At 50.4% G+C, this 24,332-nt stretch overlaps 1 protein-coding gene and 1 long non-coding RNA gene across 2 annotated transcripts; one reads left to right on the top strand and one right to left on the bottom strand.

Annotated features, from left to right (window-relative positions):
• Nucleotides 1-891: 891 nt before the first annotated feature.
• On the bottom strand, nucleotides 892-23,219 carry CD4 (CD4 molecule). The gene is made up of 10 exons (XM_010957703.3): nucleotides 23,053-23,219; nucleotides 17,282-17,387; nucleotides 16,985-17,149; nucleotides 6,748-6,906; nucleotides 6,096-6,329; nucleotides 4,711-5,055; nucleotides 3,775-3,975; nucleotides 3,087-3,208; nucleotides 2,697-2,764; nucleotides 892-2,386 (listed from the first exon to the last, which is right to left on the bottom strand). The coding sequence occupies exons 2-10, from the start codon at nucleotides 17,328-17,330 to the stop codon at nucleotides 2,356-2,358; spliced, it is 1,374 nt and encodes a 457-aa protein (XP_010956005.1). The 5' UTR covers nucleotides 17,331-17,387; nucleotides 23,053-23,219; the 3' UTR covers nucleotides 892-2,355.
• On the top strand, nucleotides 4,847-16,956 carry LOC123617589 (uncharacterized). The gene is made up of 3 exons (XR_006725761.2): nucleotides 4,847-4,985; nucleotides 7,310-7,404; nucleotides 14,637-16,956. It is a non-coding gene; the product is annotated as an uncharacterized LOC123617589 (long non-coding RNA).
• Nucleotides 23,220-24,332: the final 1,113 nt, after the last annotated feature.

Raw genomic sequence — 24,332 nt, 5'->3', positions numbered from 1 at the left:
CCGTCCTCCTCCCTCCTCCCTCCTCCCTCCGGGCCTCCCTCCTCCCGCACGTCCCAGCCTCTCGGGCTCGGCCCCACTAGGTCTCTCCGAGCCCCTCTCTCGCGGATTCCCGCCGCCCGCCGCCCGCCGCCCCGGGTCGGGATGGAGGCCAGCTTGGCGGGCCGGGGGCCGGCGCGGGGCGGGGGACCGCACGGTGGGGACTTGGAGGGGGAGGGGCGAGGAAGGCGCCAGGAGGGAGGGGGCGAGGAGGACAGCGGGGAACCGGCTTCATTGGCGAACCGGTTGGTGTCCTGCCCCCACCCCACCCCGTTTTCCTCACGAACAAGCTCGAGGAGGCAGCTGGTGTTGGGGAGGCAGTGAGTGTGTCTGTAAGGGCTGTGCCTGGGGTGTAGCTCCACGGGCAGGTGCTGGAGGCTGTGCGGAGTGAGGGGCGGTGGGGATGAAGGCCAGGCTGCTTGTGGGATGGGGGTACACAGGGCTAGAAGAATGCATCCCCCCATACACACCGCTGCCTCTTCCTGGAACACAAACTCACGCTCGTATTGGGGACACACATATTTCTCCCGCATGCATCGCAGTTTCTCATCAGTAGAGCACACAGCCCTGCAGTCTCTCTCCCTCAGTTGTCACACACCCACCGCACACTCAGGGCCCTTTGGGGTGGGGAGGTGGGTAATCAGTCTCCAAAGGATTTTTCCCTCTCTAGGGAAATTCCATCTCCTTCCTGAACAAGACTGGCAACCTCTCCCCCTCTGGATCTGATCCCAAAGATCAGAAGCTTCCAGGTCCCCAGAGAAGAGTCTGTCTCTCTCTCTCTCCCTTTCTCTCTTTCACACACACACACACACACACACACACACACACACACACACACACACACAGAACAGCATCTTCTTTACTATAAGTATGTTGTATTTTTCTCTCAGCACAGGAAGGCAGGGGTGGGGAGTGGGCAGGAATACAGAGCAAGCCATGGGGAGCCCTGGCGGCAACTGGGTGTTCTTCCTGGAAGAGGCAAGCTGGAAAAGAAGGGAAAAGGAAAAGGAGGTAGGGACTGCAGGAGGCAGTGAGGAAGGGAAGGGAGAGAGAGACAGAAGAGGCTGGGGGTCCTGAGAGAAATGGATCAAGGAGAGGAGGAAGAAGAAAACTTGGAACCCCAATTTTCTTGTGTCCTGAGTGGTTTGGGAGAGGGATGAAGGAGGGTGCAGGGCAGGGGGACCAAGGCCCAGGGCTGTCAGCCTTCACAGGAGGTCCCCTCAGAGGGTTCAGTCTTTGGCCAGCTCCCCACTCCTTCTCTCTGGCAAAGCTCACCTTCCAGAAGGTTCTCCACAAGGTGAGTAGTGGGTCGCTGGACACTCTCCCCCACAGGCCCTGTGCTCGCAGCCTGTGTCCTAATTAGGAGAACTGCCGGTTTTGTGCCCTGGGAACAGGGAGGCTGCCAGCAGGTGAGGCAGGGAGGCCCTCCCGCAGGTTCCTGAACTCTCTGAGGCAACCTCCCTGTGCTGGAGGGCTCCTGTGAATCCAAGTACATGCTGGGCATCTGTGACTAGCCAGCTGCAGAGATCTATGTGGTATTTGTCCCCGTGTTCAAGAGACAGCAGTGGAACTAGAGGGCTGGAGTCCTGGCTAATCCACTTACTGGCTGTGTGAACCAGGGCCATCATCTGACTCTCTGAGTTCCATTTCCAGTCTATCAGCTGGAGATGCTAATCTCAATCCTGTCACCACCAGCCTTGTAGGATGTTCATGAGGTTCAAATAGACAAAGGATGTGAAACTGGTTTATAAACCGAGCCGTGCTGCTTGGGTGATACAGAATTGTGTGTGTGCACAAGCGTGCCTGGGCGCCTGTCTGTGTCAGGTCAGGATGTGAATCTGTTTCTGCCAACGCAGGGGGAGACAGGTAGAATGGAGCAGAGCAGGCTGGCAGTCAGAAGCCTTTGGATCCTGAACTCTCCTTGACCGGTTGTGTGATCTGGGGCTAGTCCTTGCCCCCTCTGGTCCCAGGGTCTCCTCCCGTACAATGACAGGCCTGTGCTTCGTGCTTCAGACACCCAGCCTCCCCCTCCAGGCCAGGCAGGGCTGGTCCTACATGCTCCTCTGGGATCCAGGTGAGCAGTGAGGGAGAGAGTCGAGAAGAAATCAATGAAGGGCCAGAGTTTGAGTGAAAAGGAGATGGGGAAGAGAGGGTGCCAGCAAGCCTCTGGAAGAGGAGAACCAAGGCCCACAATGGATGAGGAGGGCAGGGGGTGGCCAGAGGCACTCAGTGGATTACATTCATCTGGTCTGCAGGCCCAGGAAGGCAGGGGAAGACAGCTGGGGATGCTGCAGGTGGGACCTCCTCCTGGCCGGGGCCTCAAGTGAGATTATAGGTCTTCTGGAGCCGGCTGGAGGGGCAAAGAAAAAGAGGAACAAATCTGTTCCTCCCCAGCTCCTTGTTGCCTGGGGCCTCCATGGCTCCCAGACCCCAACTTTCTCTTCCAGTGCAGGGATGGCCTCCAGTGCCACAGCCAGGGTACCATATCCAGACATATCCAGGCCTGCTGGCCCTCACCTCTGTCCCCCACCTCTACCTGTTTCCTACCTCCTGGGCCACCCCTGCCCCCTTCTCAGCTCTCTTCACCTCCCTGTAGCCCCCATCTCCTCCCCTCCCCCCACCTTGCCCCTCCCTTTCCTCTCTGCCCCCCAGTTCCTTACTGGCGACACTGGCAGGTCTTCTTCTCACTGAGGAGTCTCTTGATCTGAGACATCCGCTCTGCTTGGCGCTGTCCAGGGAGAAGGAGAGGGGTCATGAGGGTCCCAGGCCTCCGAAAGGGAGCTGCCCCTTGGAGGGCGGAGTGGGGCGGGTTGGGAGGGGAGAGGCAGTGACTGTGGCCATCTGTCCCAGAATTCCCTCTGCTCCTTCCTGTCTTTCCCTCCGCATGGGACCTGGGACAGGGCCCAGCCTGCAGTGGGGGAGCTCGGCGGTGGGCAGCGGGAGCCGGAGCAGAAGCAGGTCACAGATCCAGGGTACCCTTGCTGCTGGACAGGCCTCCAGGGCTCGAGCTCGCCGTGGGATGCGAGGGGGGTCTGAGGAGGCTCACTCACCCTGCGGTGCCAGCACTTAACACAGAGGACGCAGAACCCCGTGAGAAGCAGGAGGCCTGTGATGCCACCCAGCACGAAGGCCAGGAGCTTTGGCCAGGCCTGGGTGAGCACGGGAGGCAAAACTGCAAGAGAGAGAGGTGTGTGAGCTCGCTGCCCTCCGGCAGGGCACAGGGCACTGTGGAGGGCCCGAGGAAGGCTTTGCTGCCCAGCTGCACTTGAGTCTGACCCTTGGGCTGGAAGAATGGGCAGGATGCTCAGGGCCCTCCACCAGAGCTTGAAGGGAAAGGCTGGGGAAGCGGTTTCAAGGTTTGGGACTACAGGGCACTCTAGGGAGCCAGAAGCTGCAGTCCAGGCGGTGTGCTATGCGCATGCGTGTCTGTGTATGTGGGGGGGGGGGGCGGGGATCTGTGTGTGTCTGGGTTTGAAGAGGAGCGAGGGAGGAGGGCTCTTGGCCAGGTGGGCCCCGTTCCTGGGTTGTAGAGCTTAGGGAGGTGGGAACTTACAGGACTGCAAGAGCCCAGGACCACACCCCACCTCCCCTCACCTGGACTCCTGTGTCCAGGCACCTGCCTATAACCCACTCATCTCAGAGGAACTGGGTGGCTGGGTGGTCCCAGCCCTGGGAGGGTCCTGCAGCCCTGGAGGCAGGAGCTCAGGGTTCGGACATGGAACCTGGACCCTCACTCACCCTCGACCTTGGATTCCAGCAGGACTTTGTCCTTGTCACTCAGTCGACAATGCCACATCCCTGCCTCAGGGTCCAGCACTGTCACCAGCTTCTGCTGATTTGTAACCTTCGCGCTCTGGTTCTCCAGCTTCAAGCTCAGTGTCAGCTCGGGGGACTTGGGTCCCAGCACCTCACAGGTCAAATTGTTCTGGGACTTATTCACTGCAGAGAGACAAGAGCCTGAGGCTGGGAGCCTGGGCCTCTGGGTTCCCGGCACCTCCGTGCTCTAAGGGGATTCCGCAGAACAATCAAAATGATGCTTTACGCCAGCACCCCTCTTTCAGCCTCTCAGAGCACATTTTCATGCAGTTTTAAGAGAGGGGATGCGGCTTTTGAGGTTCAGCAGTGTTGGATTTGAATCCCAGCCCCATTGCTTACTATCTGTGTGTCCCTGAGCAAGTTACTTACCAACCTGAGCCCCAGACGATAATTTAAAAGGACAAATATATATAAAGCTCTTGAGTGGGGCCTGGCATGTACTAAGCATCCAGTCTTAGCCGTTATTATCTGAGAGGTTATTATGATGACGAAGGAGATAAGGATGTGCAGGCCTCCGTGTAGCTCCTGACCTTAGCATCAGCAGTGTCATACAAAGAGCAGATTTCGTTATCCTCTTTAGGAGAAAGAAAACCCACAGAGGGGAGGGGCTGAGTTGGGGTCAGAGAGGGCTGGATAGACACGGAACTAGAACCTGGTTCTCAGCACTTGCCCTTGGGAATTCCAGTGGCGCCCACTCTAGGCTGGCTCTTGGATGTCAGGGAAGGACAGAGGATTCCAGCCTCAGTTCAAAACCAGCCCCCAAACCAGAGGGCCCTTGCTCAGCTCCATCAGGCAGGCAGGGCTTAGGCGTCCCTGTCGGGGCCTGTCCCGCCCTCCCATCTCAGCCTTGCTCCTCACCTCTCATCACCACGAGGTTCACTTCCTGATGCAACTTCCTGTTCCCCTGGGTGAGAACCAGGGTCAGTTTTCCAGAACCTGCGCACTGCGGCAAAGCCTGGGGCAGAGTGAGGTGGAGCGGGAGCTTCTCCCTCATCTGGAGCTTGAGGTCCTTGCGAACCGTTTCCACAGACACCTTCATGTTCTTCAAGGAGAATGTGATCCAGGACTCGGAGGAGGAAGCCCTCTTCGCCGGCCACCACGTCAGCTCCCCGCTCAGGCTTTCGTCTTCAAAGGTGAGTGGGAAGGAAAACACCGCCTGCTCCCTCTCTTTCGCATAGACTGTGCTAGAGACCTTCTGGAAGGCTGGAGCGGGGAGGGGAGAGAACCTGGGTCCATACAGGGCAGGGCAGGCACGCAGTGGGGGCAGCCCAGAGATGGAAGGGGACCGGGTGAGTCCAAACACCGAGGCTACCATTCAGGCCCTTAAATGCCCCTCTGCCTCTCTATCTCCTCTCTCATCTCCCCATCCCAGGGGGTCCCGTGGCAGTGCCTCCTCCTCCTAGAAGCCCTCCTGGAACAGCCCAGCCAAAGGGGCCTCTCTGTCTTCTGGATCCTGGAGCACAGAGGGCACTGGGCCTGCGCCACTTGGATACATAATTTATCAGCCTCACAAGATAAGAGCAGATACTTGAATCGGGCTGACCACGTGCCTTCCATAGTTTACTTCTCCCCATAACATGACAAAGTAGGCTCCACCATCCCTGCTTTCCAGGTGCGGAAACCAAAGCCCAGAGGGGTTCAGCAACTCGCCCCAGGCCACATGGTTAAGTCAGAGCCAGGATTTTAACCAGAGTCCACGCACTTCCCCACTGCACTACCGTACTATGTGTCACGGAAGCACCCAGAGGACAGGATCTGGGCAGAGCCTGCCTTCTGGGCCCTGGGTTTCCCTCACAGCACCTAGCTCAGGATTCTGAAGATGCGACATCAAATTTCATCAGAGCTGGCTTGCTGCCATTAGTGTCCCTGAGTTAGTGGATTGCCAACTTGGTTGGGGGGCAGGGAGCTGAGGCAACAAAGAAGATAGATGCGCTTGACTTTCGTCCTCTGGGGACTCCTCTGGGGATCTCGGAGCCCCTGACATCCTTACCGCCTCTGTCCCTTCCTTCCTCAGGGTCCACTACCCTGAAAGGTGAGTGTAAATCAGCTCCATGAGGAAGAGAGGACCCAGCATACCCCTCAGGACAGACTTCCGCTCTAGGGGGCCCTGGCACTGGCCTCCCTCTGTCCCCTACCCCCGACCCAGGAACAGAGCAGTGAGAGCCAGAGCAGTGAGAGCCGAGGGAGGGTCTGTCAGCCACCAAGGCAGGGGGGAGCCTGCAGGGAAGGGGAGCGCCTCTCACCCAGCACCAGGATGTTCCTGGTGAACACCAGTGTCTGCTGGTCCTGGGAGACGGTGCACGTCCAGGTGCCGCTGTCCTGCAACCCCAGCCGGGGCAGTGACAGGCTCTTGCCCTCCTTCCTGCTTCTGTTCCCCGGACCCTTCCATTGCACTGAAGGGTTACTACCGGAGGGACTCTCCAAGGTCAGGGTCAGGCTCTGCCCCAGCAGCACGCGGGTGTCGGAGCTGGCAGTCACTGTGGAGGGAGCAGGCAGCCTGTGTCACACACACGCTACCCCCAGGAGAAGAGAAGAAGCCAGGAAACCCAAAGTGTCTCTCCATTACTCCGTCCCAGCATCTCCCTTCTGTCCCTTCTGCCCGCCCCCATCCAAGGCAGGGTTTCCCTCTCCCTCCACTCCCCTCTTCCCTGTCTCTCTTACCTCTTTCTCTGTCTCCTGCCTTCCTCCCCACTCCATCCCTCACCCCAGGTCTCTTTGTCTCCCTCTGCCGACCCAAGGCCTGAGAAGCATTTGAGGAGACATGGTAGCCTGTCTGATCAGTCTCTGGACGTTAAGGTGCCACCGGCTCAGGCCCTGGTTTGGGTATAGGGCTGGGAGTCAAGGTAGAAGAGAGACTGGCTGGAGGTGTCCTTGTCCCAGGCCTGCCCCACTCACGTCTGAACACCAGCAACTCCACCTCTGTCGTCTTGCCCCCCACTTCACAGATGTAAGTCCCAGAGTCTGTTACTTCAAGATCCTTGATGATCAGAGGAAAGGATCCTTGGTCCCACAGGTTTTTTTTTGATTCTACGCGAGCACTCAGCTTGGAGGCACCTGGGAGAGGACACCATATGGAGGAGGTTGCGGTACCCTGGAGACCCAGCACCACTGGCCAGGGCAGTGCCCACGACTCTTCTGATCTGAGTTGCTAATTTCTGGCAGAATCTGCCCCTCGTCCTAATCTGAGAACCCCAGACTGGCGAGGAGGTCCCAGCACATTCATTTACCTGGCCAGGACAATATCTCACTAATCCCAAATAAAATAATATCCTCATTTAGGGAGCACCAACTCCTACGTGCCAAATACTTTATATGTATCATCTCAAACAATCGAATCACCATGCTGTGCACAGGAAACGAATATGACATTGCAAGTCAACTGTACGTCAACAAAAATTTTTTTTAAATAATAATAATTTTTTAAAAAGCAACATGTGCTGTTTTGTTTATCTTGCAGATAAGGAAACTGAGGCTCAGAGAATTAAGTCGTCGCCCAAACTCTTGCTTACGTATTATCGAAAGAAGCATAAACCAGTACAATTTCTTTGGAAGGTAATTTGGAATGTCTACCAGAATTATAGAGGCACATACAGAACTAAATGTCCACCACGAAGGGAGAGGTTAAATAGATCAGAGGTCAGCCATTCAGAGCGATGCGATCAGTAGAGGAGGGTCTTTATATACTGAGATGGAATAATATCCAAGAAACATCACTAACTGAATAAAGCAATATCTACCATTGTTTTAAAAGGAGGAAGAAGGTTATTTGTCATCTATCTACCTATCCATCCTGCCATGTCTATAAACAAGTATTTCTAGAGGTGAACGTAAGACGATGGTCACCTTGGCAGTCCCTGAAGAGAGGAAATGAACATCCTGAGATGGCTGTGGGAGGGGCTTTTCACTTGCCCTTTTCTACTTTTTGGATTTTGACTCCAGTAAGTGGTGGAACCAGGATCAAAATTCAGGCCTGTTGGGTACACTGTATAGTACTGTCTCCAGAAAGTTCCTCAGGCACGGACATGTGGCCTCCTCCAGTGTCCTCCTTAAAACTAACAACCATCACCAAGAAGAAGCTCTTCTCTTTAGCTGAAATTTTCTGGGTACAGCAGCAGCTCCAGGATTCCTGGAGAGGAGGGCTTTAGAAGCTGAGTTCACGTAGCCAACACATGGCCTTTTCCTTGGAATGCATGTTTGGAGGGATGGGGTGAAGGCGGCTGAGAGAAAGCCCCCCACCTCAACCCCCTGGGCACCGCCTCTACCCCCCCGAGAGGTCATTGGTGCTCTCCCTATTTTGGCCTTGATGCGGAGAGGAGTTATCAGCCTTCATCTTCCCTTCTCCCCTCCTCCAGACCTCCCAGCCCCTTCCCACTGCTTAGGCTCATCCTCTCCAGGAGACCTTTCCAGATAACCCGCAGCCCTGGGCTCACACCCAACCCCAGCTTTCCCTCCAGCCCTCGCCCACCTCCCCTTCCATCTGTCCTACAGGAGTCCCTACCCTACCTGCTCTCTCCCCTGGGTCTACGCACTGGCTAGCTCCCCAGTTTTTCTGAAGTCCTACTACAGTCCTTTCACAATCTACCATGCTTCTTGAGGGAGAGCCTCCTCTGGTTCTGCCTTCTTCTTGCCTCCTTGGGTTCTCTCCTGCATATCTGAGCACCCTTCCCTTGTCTTCATCTGGCACTCCTGTTCTGCTATCTCCGTTAGATGCCACCTTGGACTCTGTTCTGGATCCTCTTCCCCATCTCTGTAGACATTCTAAATTCCACAGCATCCTCTGTCAGCTCCGCAGGTGAATCCCCGCCCCAGCCTCTCTCCTTCACTCTGGGCCCACATTCCAGTGGCCCAAGAGACAACTTCTTCTGAATGTCCTGCCATCACTCCAAACTCAGTTGGTTCAAAATGAGACATATCACCCTTTCCCTAAAATAACTTTTCCTCCTTGCTTCCCTTTTAAAACGTCTTCTGGGCTCATCATGATCCCCTTGTGCAGACCGTTCCACACTTTGTAAAAGTGACGGTACTCTGTGAAAGGTCTAAGAGTATGGGTGAGTCTGGGATCATTTCGTGGGAGAGACCAGTATTGAACTAAGCCCTAAAAGGAGTACAGGCAGCAGACTAGAGGCAAGGGGAGCAGCAAGGACATCTAGGAAGGAGGAAAAGCTCCAGGAAAGTAGTACTGGCAACCACCTCAAGGCAGGGAGGAAAACATCCGGGTGTGGAGGTTTCCGGCAGCGGAGCTGCAGGAAGAGATGCTGAGGGGGTGACAGTCTGGCAGAGGCTTCCAGGCTTAATCTAATGGGCGAAGGAGTGACAGGTGCAAAGCATCACTTTGGAAGCCAGGGCTGTAGTAGGTGTAAGGGAATCAAGGTAGCAGAGACTAGCAGAGGGAATGGTCAGGAAGCTTCCACTGTAATCCAGGTGAGGGCTATGTGGCCTTGGCTCGTGATGGCGGTATTTCCACGAGAACAGAGGAGATGAAACAGAGGAACAATTCCATGGGAAGGAGTGGCCATAGTCAGTGACTGATGGGAAACCAGGGACTGAAGTAGAGAAAAATACCTGACTCTGGGGTTCAGAAATTGGAGGAGTCAGGAAGATCAGGAAGTTGGGAAGAGGGGCTGTTCTGGAGGAAAATCATATCACAGGAACAGAACAAAAACATTGACACAAAAGAGGTAAGAATTTTTAGAAAGGAGGACATTGTTCCAGTCTCACAGGAGATCATAGAAATGCAAATTAAAACAACTGTGATATATTTTTCAACCATCAAATTAGCAAAAAAAAAAAAAGTTTTAGGTAATACTGCTCAGTGCCAAAGGATGCTGGGGGGAGAGGCACATGGGGACGCTATTATCTAGATTTACTGTAAGTGGGTGGAAACTTCCTGGAAGAGATCTTGCCATATACACCAACTATTCTTAAAAGTGCATATCCTTAATTCCATTTCTAGAACTTTATCCTTAAAACAATAGTTTTAAAATGCAAGCCCAAATGGAGGTACAAAAATAATTAGTGTTGTTAACAGAGGACAACATTACACAAAAGGACGATGGCTATATATCACAGTATATTGACTTGATGGACTATTAGGTTAGCACTAAAAATGATATTTAGAAATAATTTTTCATGAAAGGGAAAACATTCATGAGTATACATTTTCAAAGTTGTGTTAAGGGTGGGAGGGTATAGTTCAAGTGGTGGAGCGCATGCTTAGCATGCACAAGGTCCTGGGTTTAATTCCCAGTACCTCCTCTAAAAATAAATGAATAAATTAACCTCGTTACCTATCCCCCAACAAAAAACCTAAATCGATAAAAGCCCCTGTTCAAAAAAAATTTTTTAATAAATAATTTGAAAAATACATAAAGTTGTGTTAGATAATCATTACTTTTTAGGTTAGTTATTTGAACTACAAAAATCATACAGACTCAACACTACCCTGCTCCCTTGGCCCACCCTCCTGACACTACTGGGAACAATTTGATGTGGATTCCTCCATGTTTTTTTCTTTGTCCATGAAGACATATACTCACAGGCACTGAATTTTTAAATTAACATGGGACTGTATCACATGCATAGCTTGCTTTCCACTTGACAAAATGTGCTTGTCATCCTTCTAAACGTACAAATGCGGAACTTCTTCCTTCTTTTTGTTTGTTGTGTTCTGAAATTATGAAAGCTCGTCTTTTCACCCTAGTGATTTTTTAAATTAAACTTTTTATCTTGAGATAACTGTAGATTCCCATGCAATTGTAAGAAATAATGCAGAGAGATCTCGAGCATCCTTGACCCAGGTCACCCCAAAGGTAATAGCTTACAAAACTATATAGCAGGGGGAGGGTAGAGCTCAGTGATAGACTGTGTGCCTACCACGCACGAGGTCCTGGGTTCAATCCCCAGTATCTCTATTAAAAATAAATAAATAAATAAACCTAATTACCTCTCCCCCAGAAAATTAGAAAAAAAAAAAAAACCCTATATAGCTCAATATCACGGCCAGGATATTGTCATTGATACAAATCAAAACACAGAACATTTCCAGCACCATAAGGATGTTGCTCTTTTCTAGCCAAACCCCCTTCCTCCTTCACAGACTCCTCCTTCCTTGACCCCTGGTAATCAATCACTAATCTGTTCTCCATTTCTGTAATTTGTCATTTTAAGAATGTTATATAAATGGAATTACACTGTATATTACTTTTGGGGATTAGCTTTTTTTTTTTTCCCACACAGCATAATTCTCTGGAGATTCATCCAGGTTGTTGTCTGAATCTATAGTTCGTTCCTTTTACTGCTGAAAAATAGTGCATGGTATGGATATAACCATTCGCCCATTAAAGGGCATCTGGGTTGTTCCAGTTGTTGGCTATTATGAATGAAGCTGCTATCAACAGTTGTATACAGATTTCTGTGTGATCGTACATCTTTACTTCCCTGGGATAAAGGTCTAGGAATGCAATTGCTCGGTTGTTGCATGTTTAGTTTTTTAAAGAAATTGCCAAAACCGTTTTCCATACCAGCTGTACCATTTCACACTCCCGCCAACAATGTAAGAGTGAACCAGGTTCTCTGCATCCTCACCAGCATTTGATGTTGTCCCTGTTTTTTATTTTGGCCATCCTGATATGTGTGTGGCGATACCTTGTTGTGGTTTTAATTTGCATTTCCCTGACAACTAATGATGTTGAACACATTTTCATGTGCTTATTTGCCATCTCTATGTCCTCTTTGGTGAAATGTCTGTTCACGTCTTCTGTCTATTTCCTAATTGGATTGTTTGGTTTTGGGGTATTGAGTTTTGAGAGTTGTTTACATACTCTGGATACTAGTCCTTTATAGGATATGTAGTATGAATATATTTTCTCACATTTTATAAATTGTCTTTTCCTCTTCTTAATAAAGTCTCTTACAGAGCAAAGTTTTCAATTTTGATCAAGACCAACTTGTCCATTTTCTCTTTTATGGATCATGGTTTTGGTGTCAAGTCTAAGAACTCTTTGCTTAGTCTAGATCCTGAAGATTTTCTCCTCTGTGTTGTAATTTTACACTTTACATTTAAGTTTATAGTCCATTTCAAGTTAATTTTAAAATAAGTTCCGGGGAGGGTATAGCTCAAGTGGTAGAGCACATGCTTAGCATATATAAGGTCCTGGGTTCAATCTCCAGTACCTCCTCCAAAATTAAATAAACCTAATTACTTCCCAGCACCAAAAATAAAAAGTAAAATAAAGTAAGGTTTGAGACTTAGGTCAAAGGTTTGTTGTTGTTGATTTTGTTTTTTACCTATGGATGTCCAATTACTCCAGTACCATTTATTGAAAATGCTGTCTTTCCCCCATTAAATTGCTTTTGCACCCTTGTAAAAAAGAATCAGTTAGGCATATTTCTGAGGATCTATTTCTGGGTTTTCTATTTTGCTCCACTGATCTATGTGTCTTTCCCTCTGCCAATATGACAGTCTTGATTACTCTATCTGTATAATAAGTCTTGAAAGCAGATAGACTGATTTCTCCTACTTTATTCTTCTTTTTCAAAATTGTTTTAGCTCTTTGAGTTCGTTTTGCTTTCAATATAAATTTTAGAAAAACCTTATCTGTATCTTCAAAAAAATCTTGCTGGAATTGTTTTGTTTGTTTATCTTGATAGAATTTTGATAGGAATTGTGTTCAACCAGTATATCAATTGGGAAGAACTGGTATTTGACTGTGTTGAGTCTTCCAATTTATGAACATAGCATGTCTCTCCATTTATTTAGATCTCTGATTTCTTTCATCAACACTGTGTAGTTTTAAGAACACAAATCTTGTGCATATTTATAATATTTACTTAAGTATTTTTGAGCAATTGTAAATGGCATTGTATTTTAAATTTCTGTGTATACATGTTCATTGCTAGTAGATAGAATTACATTAGATTTTTGTATGTTTATCTTATATTCTGTAACCTTACTGAACTCACTTATTAGTTCTAAGAAATTTTTAAAAGTAGGTTCCTTAAGATTTTCTACATAAATATTTTTCAGTTCTAAAATTTCCATTTTTTCAATTATATCCTCTATTTATTTTTTGCTGAGTCTTTCTGTTTTTCATTTGTTTCAAGCATGTTTATAATTGCTTGCTGAAGGATTTTTTTTTTTTAAATCATGGCTGCTTTGAAATCTTTGTCAGATAATTCTAACCTCTTTTTCATCTCAGTGCGGCATCTGTTGATTCTTTTTTTCATCCAGTTTGAGATGTTTCTGGTTCTTAATATCACAGGTGATTTTCAGTGGGAATCTGAACATTTGAGTGTTATGAGATTCTGGATCTTATTTAAACCTTCTATTTTAACTGGCTTTCTTGGACACCACTCTGACAAGGGAAGAGGAATAAATCTGGGTTCCCCTCTCATCCTCCATTGTGCTAGAAGGGGATGCTCCTTATAACTCAGAGGTGGAAGTTCCAGCTCCCCACATGGTCTCCATGGACCCTGAGGTGGAGGTGGCCTGGTTATCACTGGGTGATGGTGAAAGTCCTAACTCTTCGCTAGACCCTCTGACACCACCCCAGCAAGGAGGGCTGCCTCCTGACTGCATGATGGGGGCGGCAGGCCAGTTCCCTCCTGTGGTCTCCACTGACATTGCAGGGGTTGAGGAGCCTTGTCACTGGCTGGTGAGGATGAATGGCCCTGCTCTCAACCTTGCGTCCTCTGATCCCATCTCAGTGGGGGCGTTGGGTGCCTCATTACAGCCTCAGGAGGGTGGAAGTTTAGGCTACTATTCAGTCTTTGCTCCCATGGGAGGAGGAGGGGCCACAGTTTCTCCTCCCTGTTTGGCTGGAGTAGACTTGTGATTGTCTTGAAGTTTTTCTCACTGGGTTGCTCCTTTTCCCAGTCCTTTGGCTAAAGAGAGCAGGCTTTTTTGAAAGTTATTTTTGTCTGTGCCCATGTGCCCACTGGAGCTTCCAGGTTGCCAGCTTCTTCAGCCCCAAGACTGGGGCATTTGAGACAAAAAGAAAACTCACCACTGTGCTATTCCTCAGGCCCTGAGGTCCCTACCAGACTTCCCTCTCCTTAACACCTTTCAGAATCTTCTTAAGTGAGTTCTGCATGCAATGTGCAGGGTTTTCAGCTGTGTTTAGTGAGAGGAATAGGGAAAAGTATGTTACTATGGACTGAACTGTGTCCCCCTCCAAACTCATATGTTGAAGCCCTAACAGTCAATGCAATTATATTTGGAGAGGGAGCCTTTGGGAGGTAATTACATTTAGATGAGGCATGACGGTGAAGGGATTAGTGTCCTTATAAGAACAAACTTGAGGAGTAGGAGGGAGATTTATTGTCACTGTATGTCGTTAGCACCGTTTAAAATTTTTACCATGGACCTGTATTACTTTTGCAAATTAATTTAACTTTTAAGTTAATAAAAAATAAAATAAAATCCCAGCTGAAAGTCCACTTATTTCAAGCAATTTAGCAGAATAAAATTCTAGGACAAAAAAAAAAAAAAGCTTTGAGAGATTATTGTCCTGAGCTCTGCCCAAGGGTATACATTATGTAATGGGCACCCTGAGCCCACCCCAGGGGCGGACGCAAATTAGTTTGATCAGGGGCCTCTTGAAGCAGCTGTCTGAAGGAGGGGAAGACGCAGGCAGGTAAAGGGCAGTCAGCCTGGTTAATATGCTGGTTTCTGCTTTGTGTTTTTATCAGAAAGAGATCAGGAATTGGGGGTTTTGTTAATTTTAGGAAGTGGCTTTGATTCAATAAAGATCCAGCCCAATCTCCCCCTTTTTCTTCATGTCCAGACCTGAAGGGTGAGCATGGGCATCTGAATCATGACTCCAGGAGCCCAGCAAGAACCTCCTGCCAGAAAAGGAGGAGATTTTATCCCCCCAATGGAGGCAGGAAGGGGAGATGCATTTTCATCAGAGATGGCTTCCCATGCACCGTGGCCAGTTCAGCTTCCACTGCACTGAAGATGACTCCACAGGAGAGCCTAGGCTGGAAGTCGGAAGACCAAAGCCACAGCTAAGATCTAGCCACACCTCTGCCTCTAACTGGGCACAAAAGCTCAGGGCAAAAACTTCCTCTCCCTGGGCCCCAGCTTCCTCACTAGTAAAATCAGAGTCTTAGACTGGAGCTGTATTTCCCACACGTCAATTATTCCCTCCCCTCATACATGATTTTGACCAAATGTACCTGTCCTATTTACATAACATCTATAAGTGGATTCACTTTTTAAAAAATTAACTTATTTTAAAAGGAAATTTTATATCGCTGTAATAAGCTGAAAGCCAGTATCACTTGATAGGAACAGCAGCAACTGTTGAAAAATAAAACTAAAAATAATGTTTTTGTGAGGAGGGTATGTAGCTCAAGTGGTATGTTGCACACTTAGCATGCAGGAAGTCTTAGATTCAATCCCCAGTACCTCCTCCAAAAATAAATAAATAAATCTAATTACCTCCTCACCGAAAAACAAACAAAAATAATGTTACTATAATTATCACTTAACTCAACTTGAACCACTGATTAATCTTAATAGCACTAAAAGAGTGATTGATATTACATGGCTCCTGATGTAATGAAACTGGTAGCACAAAACACCACCTTGTCAAAAATTGAATATGAACTTGAACAAGCCTCTAGATCTAACCACCAATCTATAGCAGATTCAAGGGACAGAGGAAATGCTAAATGACACCACAGGAGTACAGCAGCTCCTACTGACAACATACAAAGCTTAATAGAACAATTGCCTGGTTTCCTCAACAATCCGTTGCAAGAAGGGGGGAAAAAAGGAGAATAAATGTATAAATTCAAGAAAATTTAAGGGGCATATCAAGCAAATACCATGCATGAATTTTTATCTGGATTTTGATTCCAATAGACTAAATTTAAAAATAGTATTATGAGGCCATTGGGAAAATTTGAACACTGGATGTTTATTGTCATTAAGAAATTATTTTTAACTTTTAAGAGGTGATAATGATACTGTGGATACATTTTTTTAAAGAGTCACTACATTTTAGAGACACATTCTGAAATATTTACAGATTAAATGAGACAAGTTTGGTATCTGCTATACAATAATATGGTGGTTGGAGGGTCAGAGATAGATGTGAAACTAAATTGTCCACAAATTGATCACTGTTCAAGCTGAGTGGGATACATGGAGGGGTTCATTATATAATCTACTTTTATATATGTTTGACTCTTTCATAATTAAAAAATATAATATTAAAAATAAGCAATGGGGGTGGGAGGGTATAGCTCAGTGGTAGAGTGCATGCTTAGCATACACAAGGTCCTGGGTTCAATTCCTAGTACCTCTATTAAATAATTAATTAATTAATTAAAAATAAGTGGTGAAATGCAAACAATGATATATCTAATAAGCTTATAAAATAAAATCTATATTTACAAAAATACATTTCATGCTGGTGACTTTTTTTTTAATTGGCTTTTTTTTTTTTTTCTGTCAGGGGGAGGTAATCGGGTTTATTTCTTTCTTTATTTTTAGAGGGGGTACTGCGGGTTGAACCTAGGACCTTGTGAATGCTAAGCATGTGCTCTTACCTGAGCTATACTCTGCCCCCCTGGCATTTTTCTACTTTTGACTCATATGACGCTCCTATTCAAAAATGTGTTGAATTTTAGAGGCCACACACAGAAGAAAGAAGAGGTATTTAAAGGCAAGCATGAGGGTAAATCTTACGTGAAAACATAATCTCCTTTATTGCAAAGCATGTTCCTAAGATGTATTGAGATCTTAATGCTTTTCACTTTAAAAAAGCTAGGGAAAAAATCATTCCGTAGCTTTTAATGGAAGTCAAAAGAGTATTACCAGGGGCCTGTAGCAACACTAATCATGAAATCATGAAGTTTCTATGATAATTACTTTCCTAATATCCATTGAAACAAGTCCATGAATATTAAGATATTGAAATTATAATAGACCACCAAATACCATTTCCCGGTCCACCAGCAGTTGGCAGAGGGAAACTCTGGACTTGGAGAGGGCCCTGAGTCTCTGCCAGTCAGAACCCTCCGGGATCCCAGAGACTACGAGGTGCTGGGCTCTGACACCAGGGGTGTTCACTTTCCAGTGCTGTCCTCCCTGAGCGGGGAGCAGGGAGCAGAGCCAACTTACCTCTGAGCGAGAAGGGGCCCATGCCCCTTGTCCCCAGAATCGTGATCTGAGACTTTTTCCAGCTGAAGAGCGAGTTCTTCTCAGGAGCTTGGCAGGGCAGTTCCACTAGGTCTCCTGCCTTACCCAGCACCACTGTTCTCCCCTGAGTGCTGGCTGGGAGCATCGCTAGGTGGAAAAAGACAGGGTCAGGCCTCCAGGTGTGGCTGTCCTGCCTCCACCCCACCCCCACTTTGCATTTTCCACTCAGCCCCTCCTCCCAGGCCACCTGGCACTCAGGCCCCAAGTCTGAGCACTCACCCAGTTGTAGCACCAGGAACAGGTGCCTAAGAGAGGTTCCCAGGTCCATTGTGGCCTTGCTGAGGCAGGCAGGGACCTGCACCTTCCCCAGCAGACAGGGCAGGGCCTAGGGGAGACACAAATCATCAATTAACAGGCATTCACTGGGCCTGTGGCCCCGAAGAGACCCAGACAGCCAGGCTGGGGCCTAGATGTGCAGCCCTCTAAACAGACACCCACCAGTACTCCCCAAACCTGCGGTGCCCCGGCCAAGGGTGCATTCTTTGCCTGGTGGAATCAGAAAAAGATTCTCGGACAAAGTGGAAAATGAGTGGGGACTGGGACCAGGGAGCCAAGCCAGGTCATGAAGGCCCTTGAATGCCATGCTGGGAGGCTGAGCCTTGACCCTGAGCACTAGGGAGCCAGTAGAAGATTTTACGGAGAGAAGGACAGGAGTAGATTTGCAAGGTGGATTCTCTCGCTGCTGAGTGAATGATGAGCTGGAGGAGGCCAAGCACAGGGGGCAGGATTGCGAGAATCTGGGTGACACGATGGGGATGGGACTCAAAGAGGCTGACTTGAGGGACAGCACTGAGGTAAAAATCCCCAGGACGTGGGGCCTGATTTGGTGTGAGGGGAAACAGAGAAAGAGGCGGGAGTGATGCCCTGCTCACTGTCAGACCGACCCTATAAGGACTCTGAGTGGGAAGAGCAGAAAGACGCTGTTGCAGAGCTTGGCCCCCAAATCTTGGAAGGTGGATGAGGCTGTGGGGGAGGGGGCCACTCTGATTGGATCTGGAGGAATGGGCAGCGTTAGGCTGGAGCTGTGACTCTCAGCGTGTGGTCCCAGGTCAGCAGCAGACGTCACTGGAGAACTTGTGAGAAAGGCAAATCCTCGGGCCCACCCCAGACCTGCTGAATCAGGAATGGGGTGGGTCCAACCATCTGCGTTTTCAAAACCTCTGGGTGTCAGATGCAGGCTCAATGAGCCAGCTGGAAAGGAAAGCTAGGGGCGCCCCACTGTGAGATGCAAAGTGGCAGGGCTGGGGAGGGAAGTTGTTGGGGATGACAGGGGTCGGGGGAGGCACGTGGAGACTGACCTTGAATCTTGACAGAGCAAGAGAGGAGAGTTTGGGCTTGGCTCTGAGGGAGACTGAGCCTCTGCTGGGTTTTGGTGGGGGGGGGGGCTTGTGGGGGGGAGTAATTAGGTTTATTTATTTAAAGGAGGTACTAGGGATTGAACCCAGGACCTCCTGCATACTCAGCACACGCTCTACCACAGAGCTCTACCCTCCCCAAACACTGCTGGTGTTTTGAGCAGAGATGTGACGTGGTCTTTGTAGAGCTTTACGAAACTTGACCTGATAACAGGACCAGATGACACGGAGGGAGGAGAGACTAAAGGAAGGCCACCAGACAAACAGAGGCAGGCTCAAGTGTCTTTGACCTCCAGGCCCAGACTGTTCGCAGACCTCAGAGAGGCACCGGCCTTGGAGGCAGTGTCGGCACAGACCTGGCCCAGAGCCTGTGCATTCAGACTTCTTTTCTGCACCCCCAAGCCTGGTCTTTCTCTCTCCGGGAGACCTCCTTAGCAGTGATCGCACTGTGGCCTCCCACAGCCTCCAGCAGTGGACACCGTCTTGGGCGCGCCCACCCGCTACCTTACGTTGCAGTGATTTGGGTTCCCACCTCTCCTTCACCAGCTCTTGGAGATGATGGTCCAGCCATCAGTGCCAGCTGTGGCACCAGCTGGAGCACAGAGAAGGGTCTCAGGATGTGTTTGGTTAACTTAAACCAAATTGAATTGAACGGAAGAGGGAAACACACTGACGACTTTTTTCTGTACTCAGATATATTAATTCTGTTACTAAAATGGGTCAGTTATGTGTTGGGACCCAATGAACACCGGCCTGCACGAAGCCAAGTCATCCCAGTCCGTGCTCACCACCTCCCCTAACCCCACCCGCAGGCATTCTCCGTCCTCTCTGTCCGGCTGCCCGCAAGGAGGAGGCTGACCCCTACACACTGCATTGCCCAGGCCCCCTCACCCTCCAGCGCCTGGTTGGGGTCAGCCACTGAGAAACACCCAGAAGAGATGGGAGGGCCGGGTCGGTGAGAGAGGTTAGGGAATTCTTCCTTATCCTCTTCCAGCTCTGGGCATATTTTCTGGCATTGGCTGTATACACCCCCACCCCTGCCGCTGCTCCCCGCCTCCACCGTGGACTACAACTCATGTCAGGTGGCTCCCTACCTGAAGCTCAAACCCTTGCTGGGTTCCAGAATCACTGTGTTGGGGGAGGGTATAGCTCAAGTGGTAGAGTGCATGCTTAAGAATGCACCAGGTCCTGGGTTCAATCCCCAGTACCTCCATTTAAATCAATAAAAATAATAAACCTAATTATCTCCCCCCTAAACAACAACAACAACAACATACAACAACAACAGAGTCACCGTGTCGGCCCTGCCCCTTCAGGACTCTGATGGGTGCTGGGGGCTTGGTCCTTCTAATGATGTTTGAGGGAAATTAAAAAAAAAAAGCCCCCTCTGGTCACTCGCTCTGCATGAAAGAGGAATGACTCAGGGCCTAACGCAGGGTAGGGGCTTGACAGAATTTTTTTAAACCAGTGAATTAGGAGGAGAAGAGGGCAGGAAGGAGGTTTCATCACAGGTGAAGTTGTTTACAAGTCAGCGCGGGCCACGGAGGCACTTAGGGGCGGGCAGGGCACTCTCACACTGGGAATGCTTCCCTCTGTGCCCCCATCCTACATTCACCGCGGCCTCGGTGAGCAGAGGCTGGAGGACTCTCCAGGTGGGATAGCTCTTCCCTGGGGTCCCAAGTCAGCTCCAATGGCCGAGCAAGGCTAGGGGTCATTCTTGTCCCTCCCCAAGTGGTGGCCACCTTTTCTTCCCCACTCTGTGATGCTGGGTCACCCGCCCCTGCTACCAGCTCCCTGCCCTGCCCCAACCCACGCCAGCGCTAGGCTGGGAGGAAGAGGCTATGGGTTTCCAGCTGCTGTTTGCTTTAGTGCCTGGGGCTTCCGCTGCCGCCCCAGAGAGCTGGCCTTTGATTCCCACATCCTCAGCCTCCCCAGAGGTGCTCTGCCCCAGTACAGTAGCATCCTGTACACCACAGTCCCCCGAGAGTGGCTGGGAGGCCCTCTGGTCCCCGAGGCCCTGGGTCCCCTCTCCTCCCTCCCTCCATCTCCCTGTTGCTCTGCTTACATCTGTGCACTCCTGTTTCTGTGCCTCCCCAAGTGGATGCCTCCACTTTCCCCTCCCTGCGTCTGTGTCTCTCTTCCGCTGAGCCTCAGGAAGCAATCCCGGCACTCCTGGTCTCCCTGGAGGTGCCCCTTGCCTCTTCTCCTCTTGCTTCCCTCCCCTCTCCGGCTGCCACTGAGCTCTAGTCCCTTCTGGCCTGGAAACCGGCATCCAAGGCCTCTGGCAGAGATGGAGGCTTCTATGAGCTTCCACGCAAAGGGAGCCTGCAGGGCACAGCCTGGAGCCCAGGGGCGGATGCCAGGGAGATGGTTGCAGGGTGGACAAAAGGAAAAGGCTAGATTCAGAGGAACACACAGAAGCCCCAAGGGAGGGCGACGAGAGTGTGGGAGGGAAAGAGGAAGGCCCGGAGAGACCCAGAGCAGCTCATTAAAGCAGCAGAGACACTTCACGCGATGTACAGGCACACACCAAGCCCAGGACGGTGCAAAACAAGGTCGGGGCAGAGGGAGAGAGATGAGCACGTTCTAAGAGGCGAGACACACGCAGGAGCGGAGCCGTGGGGTGAGGAAAGACCAGAGCATTGACCCAGCACTGCACACCCTCGGAGGGCATGAGCTGCCCCCCGCCCAGCTGGGCTGAGCGGCAGGCGGTGGGGGGAGGTGAGGAAGAGGGCACAGCCCACCACAGTGACAGTCTGTGGTCCCGCAGGCGCTTTTATCTTCTCCCCACGGCCCCCCATCAGCCCCTCCAGCCCAGCGGCGGGATGCTCCCCCACCGCACGCGCCCCCTCTGCTGCTCACCCGCCTCACATGAACTTCCTCGAGACGTGGTCCCTGGAAGGGACCCTTGTGGTTCAGTGGCTGCAACCTCCACCATCCTCTCCTTTGCCTCAGCCACCCACACTGGGGGACCGGAGCCCTCCCTCTTCCACGATCCCCCGAAAGATGTAGAACAGACCTCAACCTCAGAGCTGACGAATCCAGGCCCCCGCCTGCCCCTCTCCACACCCACCTTCATCAAAGATATTCATTCAACAAACATGTACCAAGTGCCTAAAACGTGCCAGGCCCTTGGTCTACCCAGCTCCTTGGTTGCCACCTCACCACTAGGGCCAGGATCAGGGCCCAGGCGCTGCGGGGCGTCTGCCCAGAGCCAGCTGGTATCTCGGGTGGACCTCCTCTACCCAAGTGGCCCCACACTGAAGGATGGAGGCATCTCGAGTTCCCTCTGACCTGGTCCCCTAGGAAGCCTGTCATCTGAGGTGAAGAGGGCGGCCATTTTGTACGAGCCCAGACTCCACACAGAGCAAGACATTGTCAGAAGTGAGGTGTGGAGACTCCCCCATCAGGCTCTAGTCTCAGCCTCGCACCCCAGAAAGTTTGCCCCGCAAGAGCAGGGCTTTCAGGAAGAGCTTTCCCACCCAGAGCGAAATCTTCGAATTAGTGAGGACGCGGCCTCTCCTATTTTGAGGGCCTTGACTGTACGATGAGGCCCTGGCCCAGGATCCACTTATGAAGAGGAGGCAGAGGACGCCCAGGGAACAGGGCTGAGGCCAGGGAGGTCTCAGGACAGGGGACAAGACTGAGGGCAGAGAGGCTGGCGTCGGTCAGGGCATCCCATTTGCAGGGCATCTCCCCTCCTGCGTTCAACCCCCAAACCCACCAAGCCCAGGGAGGGCCTGCAAATCCTTTTCTAACGCCACTAGGTTCCCCTTCCAGAGCAGCTGAGACACTTAAAGCCAATTCCTCAGAACCCATTTTTCTAATGACGTATGACCTAAAAATATGGCTATCTATCACTTTCACAGCGGGTCATCCGTAAAAGCTGTTTCAACCCTTTCTGGGAATGTTAGCTTTCCCATTTCATTCATCATTTTAAAGCTAACTGAAGTGGAAGTGTCTTTAGACCTGTTGTTCACAAGTCCTAAAAATCCGCAAAAGTAGACAAAAAACATAAAAACACGCATAAGGAGCAAGTGAAAGGCGGCGACATCCAACATTTGGCTTTTGAGACGCTGCAAGTACGAGTTCTGGTGTTTTTGACCGTGTCATTGGGAAGATTGATTTAGGGGAGAATTGTCTCTAGAACAGACTCCACCCTTTTTCTTGCTTTTACTTTGTTTTCTCTTTTCCTGTCTTTTGTTTAGGACTCCTCCCTCCTTAATATTTGTTTATTCTTTTTATGTCTTCCCCACTCCTTCTTCCCTCTTTTCTTTCTCTTCTTCCCCCTCTCTGTCTTCATCTCCACTCCCCATGATTCATGGCCTTTCTCAGCCCGGGGCTCCTGAGCACCCGTCCCTCGGAGTCCAAGTCAACCTTCTGCCAAGCCTCTGGGGAGCCCGTTCCGCTCTGGGCACTGAGCTGTGCACAGTGGGGACGAGGGGAGAAGTGTGGCCTAGTTCCCAGCCTCTGGAAGCTTCCAGTGGGGAAATCACTGCTCACAAAATGCAAGAGAAGGTGGTCAGAGCTGTGGGCAGAGACCCAGGAATCTAGCACACTGCAGCACATCTGCTGCCACGGTCCCCTCCCCCTCCCTGATCCTCTGGAAGGAACGGAGCAATCTGTCCCTCTTACCTCTGGGCCTGTGTCTCTCTTCCCCTCTGCTTCTCGCACAGGTGTGTTGATGCGAGGGCTGGGAGCAGGAGCCCACTGGGGAGGGCACCTGTTACTTCTGCAGAGACGTGCTTAAACCGAGAGACAGGCTTAAACCGAGAGACAGGAAACCTGGTAGTGAGGCTCCTCCACGCCCTGGGCCTGGGCCAACCCCCAGCGTCACCATCTAGGACTAGGATCCCCACCCCCTGCCTCTCAGGGAAGATGTCAAAGTGAAAATGGCAAAGTCAAGGGAAAAAGTTGAGCAGAACCTGGCCAGAGGCCAGAGTGCCACCATGCTTCTCTTGGGGTGCCAAGAAAAGGCATCACTGTGCTTTTTTGTTGGGTGGCGAGAGAAAGATTGCATCCGTGATACCACAAGCTGGCCTGGGCTTCAGGGAAAGAGGTGGGAGGCAGACGGTGGGCATGTGACCGCAGTGGTGGCAACCGCCACACAGCCCCTGGCTCCAGGGCCCTGAGGAGTTCAGTGGGTGCTTCTGGGGCTCCTGGCACCTGAAGCATTGTCATTGGCCCCGTGGACTGACAGCAGGCATCTGAGACACCCAGAGTGACTGTGGGCCAGGCTCTTTTCCTCTGGGCCTTTGTCTGTGGCCAGCCTTTACCATTTCTCTCCAGCCCGGATCTCTCCTGAGCTCCAGATGTGGTCTCTGTCTCTCCATTGGCCTCTCCATTTGGATGCTCACCAGACATGGCAAACTCAACTCACCCCAAACCAAACTTATGGTCTGCGTACTGCTGCCCTCCCAGACTTCTTGTTCAAGTTTCCCGACTCAGTGAAGGGTTCACCATCCACCAAGCTGCTCAAGCCCAAGAAACTGGGTGTAATCTTTGACTCCTTCCTCACACAACCTCCCCGCCTCCAAGTATTTATTTACCAATTCCCGTGGATGTTACCCTTTAAGTAGCTCTGAAGTCTGTCCAAGTCACTCTGTCCCACTGCCACCCACCACTCCCATCGAGGGTACCATCATCATTCTCTGCCTGGACTCACTGGTCTCCTGGCCTCTCCCTTCTGCCTGAGTGACCGGTTCAACATGCACATGTCATCATGGCCTTTCCTTACCACAAAAAACAGTGGCGAGTTCAGCTTGCAACTCCAGCCATTCATACAAGGGTTTCTACTGAGACAACCACTGTGCTTTATTTGCAGCCTAAGTGCTTTATGCTGCTTCTCATTTCATAACACAATGTACTCAAGGATTGAGAGCTAATAAAATTAATAGTTACTGCTTCATCAAGGG

The sequence above is a fragment of the Camelus bactrianus genome, chromosome 34 (assembly GCF_048773025.1).
Source record: "Camelus bactrianus isolate YW-2024 breed Bactrian camel chromosome 34, ASM4877302v1, whole genome shotgun sequence".
NCBI classification, from domain to species: domain Eukaryota; kingdom Metazoa; phylum Chordata; class Mammalia; order Artiodactyla; family Camelidae; genus Camelus; species Camelus bactrianus.
Note: the sequence above shows the minus strand (reverse complement) of the source record. Positions and strands in the feature narration are given on the sequence as shown.